The sequence below is a fragment of the Martes martes genome (genome assembly GCF_963455335.1).
Source record: "Martes martes genome assembly, chromosome: 3".
Classification (NCBI taxonomy): Eukaryota; Metazoa; Chordata; class Mammalia; order Carnivora; family Mustelidae; genus Martes; species Martes martes.
This window is the reverse complement of record NC_137890.1, coordinates 157,737,971-157,756,155: the sequence shown is the minus strand read 5'-3', so window position 1 is coordinate 157,756,155 and position 18,185 is coordinate 157,737,971. Positions and strand designations below refer to the sequence as shown.

The window sequence follows — 18,185 nt, the reverse complement described above, 5'->3', positions numbered from 1 at the left end:
AGTCTTCTAAGGCGAGCACATTCTGTGTTGTGGTCACAGCATGAAGCTTAGGCTTGTCTTTTAAAAACGCCTTCTCCGCTTCCATCCTGAAAGGAAAATCATATTTTTACCTTCAAGTAATATTCATAGTCTCCTAATTGACCCGACGAGTTTGGGGTTTGAGAGGTAGTCCATCGTTGCTGCGACTGAGTTCAAAGAAAGTATAGTTTTCCAAACTGTGATGTCTTATAGGGGAAATTCTTTTGCAAAAGCGAGGTTCCTATCCAAGTTGCGGATCCCCAGCCCCTTCCTACAGTGGGGAGGGCAGGTTTTGGAAGAAGGGAGAAGCTGCTTTAAGATCTTCTGAATGGAGAGGGAACAGCTGAGATGGGAGAAGCCTGCGGACCTCCCGTGGACCCCCAAATCTTCAGTAAAATTACCTAAAACTCACAGAATGCATGGTGAGGTAGTTTGTTTTGGGTTGTGGAAACCAATGGCAGAGCTGAGCGTCAGAGTCAGGGGGGTCTAAAAGCGAACAGAGAGCTCTTAGGGACCCAGGAGCGCACCAGCGGAGAGGTGCCTGAAGGAGGCGCTCTGGTCGCAACATCTTGGGGGGTCCAGGATGTCCCCGTTCCCGTAGCCAGGCTGACCCAGGTCCCTGAGGGCCTTCTGCCCATCCCGGTTGCTGGGGAGGAGGGAGGACAGCAGGCTGTCGTAGGCAGAGAAGACTGCCCCCAGAGCCCTGCCATAGGAACCACCTTGGGTTTGTGACCTCACAGGAGGGGTGGAGGTGACTGTTCTCTGCGGGGCTTAGGTCCCTCCCGAGGCCAGAGCCTTCCCCCAGGGCAGGGGCAAACGGCCCCTCCAGGAGGGAGCCGGAAGATTAGGCAGCTCCATGTAGGTCCACGTTTAGGTGAAGAGAACCCACCATGAGGAAGGGCAAAAGGAAGAAGCCGGAATCCAGACGCCATGGTTCCACCTCCCAGCGCACCAGCTCCGAGTCCACCCCGCAGCAGCCCAGCCCCGCATCTACTCCGCAACAGCCCAGCCCCAGATCCAGCCCGCAGCAGCCCAGCCCGGCCTCCACCCCTCAGCAGCCCAGCCCCGCCTCGACCCCCCAGCTGCCCAGCCCCGCCTCCACCCCGCAGCAGCCCAGCCCCGCCTCCACCCCACAGCAGCCCAGCCCCGCCTCCACCCCGCAGCAGGCCAGCCCCAGATCTACCCCCCAGCCCAGCTCCGTAAGCACCCCCCGACAGTCTGCGCCCCAGGCTCTCCCAGCTCCCGAAACCAACTCCTCCACCCGGGGCCTGTTACCTCAGGACACTAACACAAAAGCATCCTCTCGATCCAGGAAAACAGGTGGGCAGGCTTCTAACTCAAGAACGTCTAGCTTTCCTGCGGGTGGACTCCTAGGGTCCCCGGGAGGCGGTTTCATTTCGGGTAATGGTGCATGGTTGACGTGTATTCTGGAACGTGCTGGTGAAGTGTGAAGGTTTGGGGTTTTGTTGTTACCTAGGACTTCAGGATTCCTGGATTTTGCCAGTCCTCACCACCCTGGGTCTCAGTGAAGGCAGCCACACATACATATCGATCAACATTGTGCTTGGCTCGGTGGTGATACTATCTTATTAGGAGTCAGAAGTGCCATGTGGCTGCTCAAAAATAAAAACCAAGGATATGGTTTAGGACAAGGGAGGTGGTCATTCATACTGTGTGTGTGCTGTGAAAGATGCCTAGCAATCTAGTCCAAAGAAGATAATGGGGTTTGAGGGGGTGGGAAAGCAAGAAGCATGTGATGTATGAGATTTGGTTAAAGGAATTGGAAGAAATCTGTCTGTCAAGTAAAAGATGGGAGTAGACTTGTTCTTTGTTGGCCTCAGAGGTCTGACTCAGGGTTGCCAGATTAAATACAGGACGCCCAGTTAAATTTGAATTTCAGATAAACAAGTAATTTTTTAGTCCCAGGTATTGCATGGGCATTCTGTATTTTTTTTTAAAGATTTTATTTATTTATTTGACAGACAGAGATCACAAGTTGGCATAGAGGCAGACAGAGAGAGAGGAAAGGAAGCAGGCTCTCTGCTGCGCAGAGAGCCCAATGCGGAGTTCGATCCCAGGACCCTGGGATCATGACCTGAGCCGAAGGCAGAGGCTTTAACCCACTGAGCCACCCAGGTGCCCCTGGCATTCTGTATTTTTATCTGCTGAATCTGACAGCCTTACCCGTGGAAGATACTAGAGACAGGCAGATTTCTGCTCAACACGAAGATATTTACAACAATTAGTTCTGTCTGAAAATGGAATGGCTGTCTAGGAAGAGTGGCCCTCCATCTTCTTGGGTAGCCAGAATCTGACTGAGCATTGGATTGTGTAGAGGGAATTAAGTGGACTTGGGGAGACAGGCTGGTTAATATTACTACTTCTAATAATAATAATAATGGTAGTAACGAACTAACAATTACCCCCAAGCATTTACCATGTACCTAGCATTCAGCTCAGCTGTCAGTGTGAATCTTCCCATTTAACAGTCCTATAAAGGAGGTATTATCATCATGGTCTCCCTTTCATAGATGGGGAAACTGAGGCTCAAAGAAATCAAACAACACACTCTCAAGCAGGCACTGGTAACACCAAGAGGGGGACCTCCGTCAATTCTGACTCTATAATCCTCACTCTTAACTGCAGCATTGACCTTCTGATCCCAAGAGTCCCAAGTTTCCCCAGGAGGAAGAACACACTTCTCTGAGCTTCTTTTGGCTTCACCATGAGCCAGTGCCAGTGGCTTTATGGTCCTGAATAGGCCACACTCTCTGGGCCACAGCTTATTCCTCAGGGATGGTGTGGATATAAACTAGAAGCGAGGTGTGAGTGAGGGAGCTAGCCCCAAGTGATTGCATGGACAATGGTATTTCTGTGGCTAAGAACCAACCCATTCTTAACATGTAGAAATGGTTTTGAGTGTTACATATTGTGTATGTTGTGATCATCAACCACTGGTGGAAACATTTCTGGATTATGGCCTTCAGAACTGATATCTGTAGAAAGCAAAATGTTCCATCCCCACATCTTTTGAGGAATGCGTGTTGCTCACCTCTGGGGAGGAATTCTGCTTATTGAGAAGGCCACGCACGTGACAGGGGTGGCCTGCCCGTGGTTACAGTGGATACCCTGCACTTTTCTGCCAGTGGAATTTTATTCCTTCAAGCCAGAGTGCGAAAAAAGGTGGATGACAAGGGATGAGGGCCTGTACGTAAGGGCGCCATTTTCTGAAATCCAAATCTTTTTTTTTTTTTTTAAGGATGTTATTTATTTATTTATTTATTTATTTATTTGAGGTGGGGAGGCCAGAGGGAGAGGAAGAGGGAGAATCTCAAGCAGATTCCGAGTCAAGCACAGAGCCCAACATAGGGCCCGATTCCATGACCCTGAGATCGTAACCTGAGCCAAAATCAAGTCAGACATTCAACCAACTGAGCCACCCAGGTGCCCCTAAAATCTAAATGGAACCCACGTCCATGGCTGGAGGGAACACAGAATGGTGCAGCTGCTGTGGAAAACAATCTGGCAGTTCCTCAAACTGTCAAATGTGAAGTTACTGTATGACCCAGCAATTCCACTCCTGGGGACACACCCAAGAGAATTAAAAATAGAACATCCATACAAAAACGTGCACATGAATGTTCACAGCGACATTAATTAACGGTAGCCAAGAAGTGGGACAAATTCAATACCAACAATCTGAAAAACGGATAAACAGCATGTGGTACGTCCATACAATGAAATCCTATTTGGCACCACTGACACGTGCTACAACATGGATGAGCCTGAGACACACTGGGCCAAGTGAAAGAAGCTAACCCTCCAAAACCCACATGTTGTACATGATTCCATTTATGAAATGTGCAGAATAGGCAAATCCATTGACTGGAACTGGGGGGAGGTGGGGAAAGGCAGTGACAGCAAATGGCCATGGGGTTTCCTTGGAGCGCAAGATGAAAATGTTCTGGAATTAGGCAGTAATGATGGATTTACACCTTTGTTAATATATCAAGAACCACTGAACACTTTAAAGAATAAATGTAATGACACAGAAATTCAATGTCTATTAAAAAAATTAACAAAGAAAAAAGATAAGCCTTGACTTTTAGAATCCCTTCCTTCTCCATTCCAGGAAAATAACTGTGGTAGGCAGGTCTAAGGAGGACGTGTGTGTTGTCTGCCCCATTGATCACTGGCTTTGGGGAGCTTACGTTGGAAGAACATGTAGCTGTGTCAAGAAGCCAGGACCCAAGCCAGGAGGAGGAGGAAACTGTCCACCGGAAGTCCTCCTGTGTAACAGCGTTCGGCGCCATATCTGAGGACTCCTGTCCTCAGCAGAGGACAAATGGGAGAGAAGTTTGGGAAAGTGTTTCAAGGACCGCAAATTGGAGCAGCCACTGTCTTCTGGATCAGTCAACAAACTCCAGAATGGACATGTTCCAGTGGAATCTCAGGGCCACTCTCCTACCGCTGTCATTTTCTCCGAATTCCATGGATGGAGCACCAGAAGAGTTAGAAGCCCTAAGCTGAAGCCCACTTCTTCCAATCTCTGTGTTACAAGGCCACATCCCATCTATTCTTTGAGCCTCAGTTTCCCTGTTTATAAATTGAGAATAAAAAATAATAGCGGCAGGGGCGCCTGGGTGGCTCAGTGGGTTAAGCCTCTGCCTTCAGCTCAGGTCATGATCTCAGAGTCCTGGGATCGAGCCCCACATCGGGCTCTCTGCTCAGCGGGGAACCTGCTTCCTCCTCTCTCTCTGCCTGCCTCTCTGCCTACTTGTGATCTCTGTCTGTCAAATAAATAAATAAATTCTTTAAAAAAAATAATAATAATAGCGCCATTATTTCAAAATGGCCTGGGGAGCTCCAGGTTCTAAAACAACCAGGTTCCCCTGCTAGTCTTCCCTCCCTTGTCTCCCTAGCGCTCTCATGCCTCCTTGAGGCAGGGGTCCCTCATCTCTCTCCTTCTCTGTCCATCCAGGGGCTGTGACTCGTGCGGGCCCGCGGGCCTTCTGTTCCTGTTCCACTTGCCCCGGCAGCTCTGCTTGCTGGCGTCGTCTGGGCCTGTGTCACAGCCGCATCTTTGATGTCCTCCTTCCTCGGGTCTGGCCCACCATGCCAGGGAGAGGATCCCCAAGCCTCCTCACTTTCTACAGGTTCTGGAGCGCGTGGGGGGCTGGACCTTCGGGGCACTCGGGTCCCAGGGCCTGACTCTGTCCTGGACCCTATTAGCTGCCATGTTGTAACTCTTTCTTGAGAATCCCAGGCGGAAAGGAAGCCTCTCCAGGGTGGCCACTTCCTGGGGTTTGGCGCCCTTCCCTTTCTGACCAGACCCACGCCCAGGGGTCCCCCACCTGCACAAAGAGGGGCCAGTTTTCTTCCTTACTGGAAATGACTTCTTTAGGAGGCTCGTGGTTCTTTTCTCCATGGACCCCCTTCTTCCTCAGAGCACATTCCCTCGCAGCCCTTAGAAAAGTCCCTGTCACTCAGAGCACTGTGATTCAGTGCTCTGTTGGCCACCAGCCTCCTTCTGTGGCCCACACCATACCTGAGAGCTTCAGGTTCTTGACCTGCTTATGAATTTCCCCCAGAATTCAGTGGTAAATACTGATTGGAACTCACATGGCCCGTTGGTAAGAGCAAAACCTCCACCCCATTCGGAGGGTTTCATGTTTCACACAATTTCTGACAGTCTCCACAGGGGACATGCCCCCAGGCTCCCACAGCATCTTCCGAGGTACCTGCCCTTCCTTTCCTCTCCCATCAAGGCCCATCAAGGAACGACCTGCCCACCACTCACCTCTACTGATTTTCCTCCCACACACTCAAGTATTTCTGTCCATCTGTCGACATCTGTTGAGCCATGCCATGGATTTCATGTCGCTTTAAATCCAACAAGTGGGAACCCCTCCTGGGCATAGAATACTAGGTACTGTGAGGAAAACCAGAACAGGGAACTTGACCCTTTAAAAATCGTGCAGTCTACGTGGCAAGGTGAGACGTGTATATTCAGAAACTAAGATGGGAGCCCAGAAGTGAGCCCTGCTTTGTAAAAGTTCAAAGAGCTTCAGAAAAAAGGGGAGCTCCCTCCAAAGTTGGGGTCCACAGAGACTTGATAGTGTCAATGGTATCTCTCTGCGCTGAGTCTAGAAGGGTCTTGGGATCTTCCCCTGGCTTACTGTGAAAAGGTGGAGGGAAAGGTGAAAGCAAGGCAGTTCCCCATTAGGGGAGGGAGAGGGAGGGGCAGAGATGCTGCCTGGCCCGGGTGAGACCTCTAGTCTTAATTCCACTCAAATCACACCATCAGCTTCCATATTCTTTACATTTCTCAGTGGAGCCAAATGTTGGATCTTGGTTTTAAATACACATTCACATCAAATAAGATTCCCTACTTCAGCAGGATTGTTGTCCAAATGGGTATTGCCTTTTGGGAAAGCCTTCCTCACAGTCACCGGCACGATGGTCCATCTTCCTTGCCTGTGTGGTGGGCATCCCATGGGGCTTCCTGAGGTTCTTCTTCTCCAAAATGGAGCCCCATGATAGAACCTACTTCACGGGGTTGTTGTGAGGCTGGAGGAAGACACTGGATGTGAGATGTTTAGCTCGGGCCTGTACACCACAGCCTTCCCTGCCTTCATATCCTGCTTCCTGAGTGTCCCCGGGAGCTGGCATCCCAGGCTTGCCCATCCTCGGAGGTGGGGGTCCTGTGGCAGGGAGTCACCGGACGGAGGTGGACAGAGCTGTATTCCCTTGGGAGGAGCATCAGTAGTGGGGAGATGGGCATTTCTGAAATGCCAAGGGGATCCTACGGTTTCTGCCTCCCCTGTCTGTGGACAGGTGCTAGAGTCTAGATTCCCCCAACCTGTGGGCTTTCTGCTTTGCTCTACAGAAAACCTACAAGGAAGCACTCCACTCACCGTAATTCGCGTGCTCCAAGCTCTCGGGACTGCTGCTGTGGCTCTGGGGGCCCTAGGAGCTGCCTATTACACCACTGAATCCTTGTGAGCAACCCCCCAGGCCCACGGTCCGGCAGGTATGTGTACCCCCTTTGTGCCTCCGTCCCCTTGCACAGGTAACACTCTTCAAGCCCACTGGGTCACCGTGCCTGCAGTGCAGGGCTGAGGGAGTATCTGTCCCTTCTCAGAATAAAGGAGGTATAATTTATGAGTGGACCAAGCCTCCAGCCTCTCAGGGAAAGCTTAAGAACTGAGTGACTTCCTGGCCCCAGGGTCATCTGGCATGGCTCTCTCAAGCAGCCCTGACACTCTTGGAAAATGCTAGACCCATTATTGGGATTGTCAAATCAGAGTTCCCCCAACATTCACCGGGGGGTGGGGGTCCCCTAGTCACAGATCCCAGGCAGGAAGAAGCTGGAGAGGTTGGACAGAGGTTCCCATCTCTCTTCGGGACTTCCCTTAGAACTTTCTCTCTGCCGAGAGAACTTTCCCTTCTGAAGTGCTACTTATCTTTCATGACCTGGTCCCATTTCTTCCATAAGCTCTTCCCCCTCTAAAGTTCCAGTGATCTCCCCATCTTTTTAACACTGTTTTCTCCAGCCTTTTCTATCCTGTACTGTGGGTGATTTCTTGGTACCTATGTGGTCTGTTTCTCCAACTACATTGCACAGTCCTTGAGTGCAGGGAGCATGCCTTACATGGCATCTCCGATCCTCCCCTGTCTTGGGCCAGGCTCCCAGGGGCAGAGCCTGAGACAGGGATTTGGTGCATAGGATTTATGAGGGAAAATAGGAGTGAAGGAGGTGAGAGAGGACAGAGGAAGTAGTAGGACAAGGAGGAGGTCTCGGCTGGAGTCCAGCCTCAGCCTGATCCCAGGGGAGCTCTGGCATGTGAATTAACCACAGAGCTGGTCTCACCTTGGAGCAAGAAGCTTGGCCTTCTGTGCTCCTCCATCATTGAGTGATTGGCAGTAGGAGTGAGGATGGGGAGTGTATGTCTTTGGGGAAAAGCAGATCTTATTTGCCCTCTTGAGAGAAAGTTCCTGGGGAAGGAGGCAGCTCTGAGTGATTAGCGGCCAACATTCACAGTTCACAGGAGCTGGGGAATGGATGCACCTGCCCAGAAAGAGGATCTAGGTGAGCACCAAGAGCACCCATGGTCGTTGCCATTGTCAAATCCACTGGCAGTGAATGCCTAATAATGGGGGGAGGTTCAGCTGGTAATGGCAGCTGTTCAACCCACCCCCAGACTCCACCAGCCATAGGAATGGACGAGGAATGGCCACAATAGGGCATGTGGTAGGAACAGATGCTCAAAGCATCTCAGAAGCCCAACCCAAAAAGGAAACTCACCATCCACTCAGGGGCTCTGCTGCTTGATCAAGGGACTTTCAATGGAAAAATATAAGCACCTTAAGCTCCATGAAATAGCAGAGTAGCTGAGAGCCTCAGTTTCCCTGTCTATAAACTGGGAAGGTCATGGGACCTCTGTCTTGAGATTGTTGGAGTCGGAGATAGGGTGCTCAGAGGTCAGGGCTGGCCAGCTGGCCAGTCTCATGACTATGACCATCGTGGGAGTGGTCAGAAAGATGCAGGCTTTGGAGTCGGGGGCCGGTAGCTGGGTCTTAGGGGATGCCTCGCTTAACTTCTGTGAGAAGGCATGTCCTTGCTAAAGAAGGAGGAATAATAACTACCTCCAGGGGCAGTGGTTTTGAGGATTTAATGAGGGGATGTTCAGACTTGCCAGGCCGGGTCACAGGTGGTGATGAGCAGTTTGAAGAATGGCCCTGAGCGAAAGCGTTGTGTCCTAAAGGCTCCTTACAACAGGGGCCACGGTGTCCCCTTGGGTTCTGCCACTGGCGGCAAGCAAGCCTGAGATCGGATTCCCCTCCCACATCCAGGATCTCTAGGGCCTGGAGCAAGTTTTTCCTTAACTCCTGCCATCATCTTCTTGTTAAATGGGGGTAATAACAGTACCCCTCTCACTGGGTTGTTGAGGGAGTAGGTGAAAAACATGCATGTCAAACACTCAGCAGAGGGCCCCACCCAGATGAGGCCCTCCACACAGCTGCTGCCCCATCTGCGTCATCAACACCGCCTCCTAACTCAGTGTTCCCCAAACTCGGCCGACTTTGACACCTGCAATAGCCTTACTCCTTTTAAAATTAGCTTTCTTTTGAACTTATATGCATTTATTTTCAAGGCAAATTTAAGTCTGGCCATAAATGGAAAACCCTATTGCTTGCCATAAAAAGACTCACAGGAGATATGAATCCCAAATGTCATGGACTTCTAGCAGAGGAGGGTGCCCAAGAAAGGCTCAGCTTTCAAGGCGGTGCCCTGTGTGTTCCAAAGACATGCGCTGGACCCTAAGACCGGCAGCTGCATGCCAGGACGCTGTCTTTGCTTTAACCAGGGTTGAAAGATGAGTGGCAGAGATCCTGGTGATTTAATGTGGTGTTGGGGGCCCTGTATGGAGGGGCTCAGGGAGGGGAGGAGGGAGATGTTTATAGACAGCAAGGAGGGGAGTAAGGGGGGGGGGAAACGGGAGGAGGGGAGTAGAGCAGAACCCCGTCCAGGACCTGGAGTAGGTCATGTCCCTGCCACTGAGAGTGAATCGGTGGCACAGCCAACAGTCCCCAGAGACTGAGGCTGTGAGTGCGTTGGGGGTGAGGGTTCAAGTGGCCTGTGGGGTTCTATATCGCTGACCTCACTTAACAAACTGACCATTGTATGCTGTGCCTGAACTTGGCACCTCTCACCTCTTTCTTCTGCTCTGAAGTGTGACTCCTTATGTCTTCTTAGGGTGGGCCCCTTGCCTGAAGGCAGGCCTGGGGACCTGCCTTCTCCAGGCCAGATAAAACCAGCCCAGCGACAGAACTCCCACCTGACAGGCTGGTCCTCCCAGGGATGGACTTCTTTTCTCCAGCCAGAGCTGTCCCGTGACCACTCTGGTGTCCCTTGAGGGAAAGAGAGACTGTGCCACCCACCTTGAGCCACCTGAGACAGGCTCCTTCCCAGGCCCCATAGCCCGCGCCTGGTAATTCTGATGAGGTGGCCTTTCCCCCACGTGACCCACTGCTTTGGTCAAACTACTGTTCCAGCACTGGGGTGGAGTGCTCGTTGGCTTGGGGGCCCTTGAAATGTGCTTTAACTGACCTCATCAGCAAGGTCTGCCTTCTTCCAGACTTGCTTCCGCCAGAGCCCAGCTCCAGTGTCCTATCCCATCATTCAGTGGAGTCTGATGTCTAATTATGGTGCCACCAGCAGGGGTCAGGAGAGGACTTTCTAGAAGCTTAGAAGTTGCAATGACAATTCCTGGACACAAGTCAACCATAGTGTCTACCACCCCGACTCCCTGGGGTTCCCCACAGGAGCCCTGTAAATAGGCAAGTGGGTCAGCACAGCTGTCGCGTGTCAGTATTGACCATGTGCCCGGCACCACACTGGGGACTGAGACACAATGACACAGCGGGAAACGGTTGGCCACCTCCACCCACACGCCAAGGCAAGGGCTTCGGGCTTGGAAGTCTGGTAAAGTCTGTGGATCTAGACTGGCCAAGGCTCCCAGGCAAAGGGGCAGGGGATAATAATTCCCATGGAGACAAATGCTTATCTGACATCCAAGCTAAAAGGCAGGGTCCAAATGACAAGAGAGTGTGTTCATTGGTTAAATAATGCATTCATTCATTAATATTTCTTCGGTACCTCCCACTGTGCTATAGGAGTAAACCAAGACAGACAAAAGATCCATCTCCCCACCCAGGGAGCCCACATTCCAGTGGGCACAGACAGACAATTGACCGGCTTAATGAATAAACAAGATCACTTGATTTGGTGGCAAGTGTTATCAAGGAAATAAAGATATAAAGTAGATCTGATAAAGAGCAGAGAAGGGCGGGTGAGCAGGAGGGGATGTTGCTGGCGATAGGCTGATCTGCAAAGGCCTCTCTGAGCTGAGACAGAAAGAGCAGAAGGAGCCAGACAGTGCAAATCTGGGGGAAGAGGGTGCTTACAGACAGAAGAGCAGATCCAACAGTTAGGCAGGAAGGAACTTAACATGTTTCGGGACAGAGAAGAAGCCAATATGGCTGGAGCTCTGGTGGTCAGGATGCCATCACAGGGGAGACCAAGGTCAGGTACAGCCTTGAAGATTTCGTGTTCTAGATGTCTCTCAAGCTGTTGGTTTTCATTTCAAAGATTTCAAAACAATCGCAGTGCCTGTTGGATAGAGGATGGGGAAGAGGGAGGAGGACCAGGTGGGAATCATCTGCACTGGTCTGGACAGGCAAAGATGGCGCTTGGATCAAGGGGATGGCTGTGGAGGGGAAGTGACCAGGGATATTACGGAGCCAGAACCAGCAAGTCTTGCTGATAGGTTGGATGAAGCGAAGAGTGAAAGGGAAGCCTCAAGGATGACTCCTTGGGGTGCCATTGCCAGAGGCAAAAGGCGCAGGAGGGAATGCAAATCGAGAGTTCTGTTCTATTCTGTTGTTACTGTTGAGACGTTGGACTACCAAAGGGACATGTCATGGAGGCAGATGGACATATGGAAGTCACTGGAAAAGCCAGGTCTTAGCTCCAAGCGTGGGAGTGATTCATAAGAGCTGAGATCTACAGCCACAGGCAGTGGCTAAGATGACTCAGGGAGAAGACCTAAATAGAGCTGAGAGCCAGGAACCGAGACCAGGAAGATGCCATTTAGAAGTCTGGTAGTGAAGGAAGGTGCCAATGGAGAAGACACCTGCCGTGGGCTTGCTCTGGGTCTAGGCAAGCATGCAGGGTCCCAGTAAGTTCTCAGAGATAGGGAAGAGCAGGTAGGTTTCAGGTCAACAAGTGGTATCCACAGGTAGGAAACGGCAGCAAAGAGACAACAATCTCAGCAGAAGGCACTGGTGAGCAGGGCTGAGACCTGATTGTGAGGACCCTGCTACTACATTTCTGTTTGCTCTTTTGTGCCTCACAGAGTGCAGACAGACAGACATGTGCTTCCCTATCCTGTGGCTGGGACCCACCCTCATCTGTAAAGTGAATAGAGGGGGGGCCCTGCACCCACACCCAGGTTCACAGCCTCTTCCCCTCTTGGGATGGATGGGTTGACCCAGGTGCTTCCTGGACTCACCCTTTCTACTTCCTACACATCCTGCATTTTCGACCAGTGCCCTCAATGCTGATCCTTCCTGATGCAAAAAGCTTTCACTGCCCCATGAGAAGAATGCCTTCGCTTGTGGGCAGGATGAAAAATACCTACCTCTAATGGTTAAGGTGCTTGGTAAATAGGAAAGTGCTCCCCTCAGACTTCTCTCCCCTTAATTCAGCTGTAAAACTGAAAGTGCGAATTGTTAGGTTTCCAAATGCCACAAGGCATTTTAAGACTTGACTTGATAAGTGGAATGTGGGTTAGATTTTTTGGTGCTACAAATTTCAAGAAAACCTAATTCAAAATGGCAACAGGGAGATTATCTCAGGGAACACCTGGGAAGCAGCACATGGATGGTTAACTCAGCAGGGTCAGCAGGGACCTGGGGATTAATCTGGCTTTCAGCTCTGACACCCCACAGCAAAGGAGGGGCTCATTCCCCCTCACGGGCAGATATCTGGAAGAGCTCCCAGAATTCCATCCTCATACCTGACCCTCAGAAGTCAGGGAAAAGGCCACCTCCTCCTTATGTCTCTTCTTGAGTTAAGAAGTTTTTCCCAGAAGCCCCTGCCCCAGGTATACCTGCCCTCTAATTGGGGTGACATTCCCCTGAATTGGGTCTCATGCGTCTTCTTCAACAAATTAATGGCAGAGGGGAGTTAAATTACCCTGACTGCATTAGACCAATCCAGAGCTCCCCCTATATTCTACCCCAAGTCTGGGGCTGAGGTTGCTTCCCTTTGCTGCACAAAGGAGTAGAGCAAACTAGGTGGGACCCCCGCCAGCAGCACCGGCAAGAGGCAGGAGTGCTTTTAGAAGGTGATACGGTAGCAGAGTGACAGATGAACTCCAATGTCCAGACCTGTTGGCTTGGACAAGTGCTTGAGCCCCGGAAGGCCCCCTGAGGGTTTGTGAAAGTCAGCGTGTGCCTGAGGGAGGTGCACTGGGACCTCCTGAGTTCCAAAGGCTCAGCAATTAGACTGTGGAAGGGAAATAGTTTAGCGTCCTTCTAAGTCCAGAGCCTAAAGAACCGTCTAATGGCAGTGGCAAAAACTCCTCTGTGGTAAAAGGTGTTTCTAGAACCTTCTTTCTTAAAGCTTGGTAAGCCTCTCTCTTAGCATCCCACTGGAAATGAGGAGGCACCAAAAGGAAGGAGCTGTTTCCCCTCTCCTTTCGGGCACCGAGCACAGTAAAATTCACTTCCATGGCCCAGTTTTGGGGGAGGGAGGCTCCACCGCAGCTGCTAGGGGCCCTGGGGGTGGGGAGAGAAAAGAAGACGCTAATGTTGACTGAGCCAAGTGTGAGCCAGGCATTTTGCATAAGCGCGTTACAGCCTGAAGGGGAACATCAGGCTCCAAGTGGCTGTTTGGATGAAAAGGATACTGGACAAGAGAATGGAAGAAATTTGAATCCTATATAATTCATTTTTCCCCAAGAAGACCTCAACGGCTGAACCCTCCGCACCCATAGGGTTGTAAAACTGGAAAGCCACCAAAATTCCAAGGTCATGGAATGTTGTCCAAGCTAACGGCTCTATCCTTATTTTTTTCTTACAGATCCAGTTTCCATCAAGGATCTCTCTTGTCACCAAAATAGAAAAAAAAAAAAAAAAGAATTCTGTTTCATTAGTGTGTTTTACCTAGAGACACAAAGTTGGACTTGGCAAATGGGTTTGGGAGATAAGTGTGGGATGACTTTGTGGAGTGCCAGGCAAACGAGGGTAGGGTCCTCCTGTTCCTGTTGGGGGCCACATACCCAAGGGGGGCAACTTTCTCTGCCCATACTCACAGAACAAACTGCTTCTGATTTTCCCCACTCTAAAAGCAAGAATTATAGAACTTGATTCAGTACCTAACATAACCAGTCAACTGTACTTCTGTCCAGTGGTAATCCTGGTTAGTGGGAACAGGAGGGATGCCCTGGCCCCTTTCCAGGCCTGCACCTTAGGGAACAGAGGCTCCGTGCCCGGGAACACTTTGTCTCTGAGAAATGGCTTCATTTGGTTTCACCTGTGGTGGGAGAGACACAGGGGCAGGGCACAGAGCGACTTGAAGCCTTGGGGTCTGTCCTGCAACTTCGCTGCCCCCCTCCAGAGTCTGGGGGTTCTTGAGCAGCCGAGGCAGAGTGAGATGACAGTCAATTTAGAGCAGTGGCCACTGGGGACAACTGAAGCTTAGATCTGCTGGGGTAGCCTGGGTATGGGAGTGCCATGGTTGAGGAGGGGAGACAGACCATATACCTCAGAGTAATCCTGGCAGAGACAGGAAATCTGGATGTTTATACAACCAACCCATTGGTCCTCAGTTAAGGGGTGTTGGAAGGGAGGTGGTTAATTCCCCTGGGACTTTTGTTCACTCCAGAAATGACGCCCTGGGCCAAGAAATGTAGATGGCTACCACTGGAAGTCCAGAAGGCACTGAAGCCCTCAGTCATGGCCAGGGGATACCAGGTGGTGGTTAATGGGGAGGAGGACAGCTCTGAACTCAAGTGAGTATATAGATCCCTGCTCAAGAGATCTGCAGCCCCCTCCAAGAGCTGGTCAGGCTGGGAGCCAGCAGGACGGCCCCTGAGGAGGCAGGGAGCTGGTCTACCCGAAACGGGGAAAATAGGATTGGGCAAAGGTAGTCCAGACCAGTTCCCAGGAAGCCTGCACCACCTCCCAATCCCAGGATTTTCTTTCCTAAGCAGGCACCGGTAGGTGGGGAGAGAGTACCGGGACTGAAAAGCACCCCCCCTGGTGAAACAGCCTCCCCAGGATGAATACAGACGTCCCGGGTGGGACAGGGTCATGTTGCCGATCTGTCCCACGGGTCAGGATGAAAGGGACCAGAAATGGGGTGGTGAGGACTGGGGCCCACGGCTTCTGCCTCTGCTGGGCCTGACTCCTCCAACTGAAGATAGTAACTCCTTTTCCTGGCCTCAGCATTGGTCCCTTTTCATAAATGTAGGACAACCTCACCCAAACTGGCCTGAACAAATGGGGACGTATTAAATCCTATAAAAATCAAGAGAGAATTCCAGCTCAGATGTGGTCTCTTCCAAGGGGCTTAGGCTGTGCCCCCAAACCTGTTTCTACCTGCTTTTGCATGGTAGCTTCCATCCTCTGGCAGACTCTTCCCACAAGGGAGGCCAGATGGCCACAGCAGCAACTGCGGGGTGGGGGTGGAGGGCACTCCCCGCCCACCTCTGAAGGTCAAGTCTGGCAGGAAGGTGGTCTGCTTCCCAGCAGCAGAGAGTCTGATCAGCCTCTCACTGGGTCCTGCGTCCCTCCTGGAATCCACGTTCTTCCCATGTTCTACCCCTGCTCTGAGTGGCCAGGCTAGAACCACCTTTGGAACTGAGGGCCAACTCCATGGAGCGCCTGAGGACTGGGAGCAGGGAAGAGGCCAAACAGTAATTTTGGTAACCTGCTACCGAAAGAAGTAGGAACAGATGCCAAACACCTTTTCATTCTTTCTCAAACCTAGCATTGAAAGGCTCAGTTTTGGACACCTGGGTGGCTCAGTCGTTAAGCGTCTGCCTTCGGCTCAGGTCATGATCCCAGGGTCCTGGGATCAAGTCCCACATTGGGCTCCCTGCTCAGTGGGAAGCCTGCTTCTCCCTCTCCCACTCCCCCTGCTTGTGTTCCCTCTTTCAGTGTGTGTCTCTCTGTCAAATAAATAAAATCTTTAAAAAAAAAAAAAAGGCTCAGTTTTAACTCCTTCTTAAGTTTACATTTCCTGATTAAGGTTCCCATGTCACATAAAACTGAGATTAAATAAGTTTCATGCTTTTCTGTTATTAATGGGCTTTATGTTACAGCAGCCCCAGTGGATAGAAGGAAAGATATTTTTCCTCCTCTACATTTTTGCCTTTGAGTCTTTGCTTAAATGTCATTTTCCCAGTGAGGTCCACCCTCACCACCTGCTTAGAATTACAAAGCCCCGCTTACTTCTATTCCCACAGCCCTCAGTACTCTGCTAAATGCTGTAAAATTTACTTATTGCTCATGGTGATTATTTATTGCCATCTCCTTCCTCCAACCTGTAAGATCTACCAGCCAGGGATCTCTTTATTTTGTTGTTCACAAATACATTGCCAGCTCCTATAACAATGGCATATAGGAAGAGTCAATAATATTTTGTTTGAATTGAAAGACGGAGAGGCAGGAGCAGAGAGGGAGAGAGGGAAGGGGTGGGGAGGGAGGAAGAAAGAGTGGGGAATAGTGTAACATTTTTCTAGGGGAAGGGGGCCTCATCTGGAGGTACTTTTCTTCTACTAGTTTGTTGTCTATTACCTTGTTTTGTTAATATCAGAAATAAACGCAAGAGCAATTTCTTGGTCTAGTGTATAGGCTGGTCTTAGGGTTAGCACCTGAAATGATGTCTCATGCATGTCAGTCACTTCAAAGGGCTTCAAAGTTACACACCTGGACCCCCTCAGCAATTTGATTCCAAGTACTCTAAGGCCCTGCGGTAAGAACTGGGACAACAACCCCACAGTGTCTGGGGGTCCCTCTGGTACTCTACGGTCTGTGTCCTTCCAAGAGGACACACCCAACAGGCTGACCGCAGACCACAGGGAAAGGACTCCTGCGGGGAGGAGGGTTGGCAAACACCCCTTCTTTGTCACTGGGACCTCTAGGGCAAGCTTCCAGGAGTGAACCAAGGACCCAGGATGGGCTCCTACACTGGGGCAGGAAGCCTTCCGCTAACTGTTGGCGGGTGGGGCTCTAAAGTTACATCCCTCCCCTAGGCTTTCTTTCTCAGATTCTTCAGAGACTGAAGACAAACCACTTTCTCTCTCAGCATTGTCAGAGAACGAAGATGAACAAGGGGTGGTACCCAAGGGAGCATTGGCAAACCGCACAGTGAGGCCTTCCGATGGCCACAGCAGCCACTGGTCCCAGATGAAGGGAGAAGGGATGGAAAAGGAGACCATCCAAGTGTGGGGCTGAATTCTATTTAAGCAACAGAGCAGCCAGGCTCTGCCCCAACACCCCCTCCCCATCCCCGCCAGGCTGTATCCCTGCGGCAAGAGGAAGCTGGAGAGCAAGAAAGAGTAGCCCTTGGAATTAGGAATCAGGTCGCGAGTTTACCTCATGCAAACTAGCTCCCTGGAAACCTGCAGGGAAGAGATGACTCAACACACACATCCCAGAATCCTCACTGGCTCCTGGCAAATGCGCCTTCCCCCACCCCCTCAGCCACAGCTGCTGGGGAGAATGCAATATGCCTCCTTTCTCTTCCTCCTCCTGCACTGTTCGCATGGAGCCGCAAACACAGAAAGACCTTATTCACAGGCTCCATCACTTGGCCCTCTATTGAAAGCTTTCTGCAAATGCAAATTCCTCCGAAGTGGATTCTTTTCAAACACTTTCAAGTTGCTTATTCCCACTGAGAGCAGTTAGACCCAGACTTCCCTGGGCTGGAGACTTCTTAAAAATATTTACAGTTAAAGGAGGAACGTCCGAAACAGCCAGAAAGCAGACAGGCTAGACAACCAAAGGCGGTTTCTCTGGGCCTCCCCTCATTGGGGGTACACAGGTGGGAAGCACCCTACTTTTGCAGCCTGTGCCCCTCCCCCAACTGGGCCTTGCCTCCTTCCTTCAGTACCACCTTGTGCCAGTGCCCACGTTAGTTCTGGGTGATGGGCCCAACAACGAGACAGAATTGTTGCCCACCAGAAGCTAATATCCACAGAGCTTGACAGGTCTCTCAAGGAGCAAACTTTCCTCTCTCCTGGGGCCCTGAGCCTGCTGCTCCCTTCACTACATAGAACCCAGAAGTTCTGGTCTCAGCCACTCCCCAGAGGACCGGATCCCAGTGGTGGGATGACTGCCGTGTCAGTAAGATTGGGTATTTTAAGTCTTGTATTTGTAGACGAAACCCCTTCTCCAGTACTTTGGGCTCAACATCCTGCCAGGTCTCCTGGGGTGCCCCTCCCTCCCACAGAGACTGTCCTTGGAGGAGGGGGTGCCCTCTCCTCTCTCAGACATCAGACAGGATTCAAGCAGAGGTAACGGAGGAACAGAGGATTCCCCCACTTCCTCCCACTACCTTTCCTACCCCACACCAACTGATCACTTGGTTA

At 51.1% G+C, this 18,185-nt stretch overlaps 1 protein-coding gene across 1 annotated transcript; it reads left to right on the top strand.

The window, feature by feature from the left end:
• Positions 1-908: 908 nt before the first annotated feature.
• SPATA3 (spermatogenesis associated 3) lies at positions 909-7,013 on the top strand (the record flags this gene model as incomplete). Its single annotated transcript, XM_080799430.1, has 3 exons — positions 909-1,338; positions 5,000-5,174; positions 6,908-7,013. The coding sequence occupies 3 exons, from the start codon at positions 909-911 to the stop codon at positions 7,011-7,013; spliced, it is 711 nt and encodes a 236-aa protein (XP_080655556.1).
• Between the last annotated feature and the right edge of the window lie 11,172 nt (positions 7,014-18,185).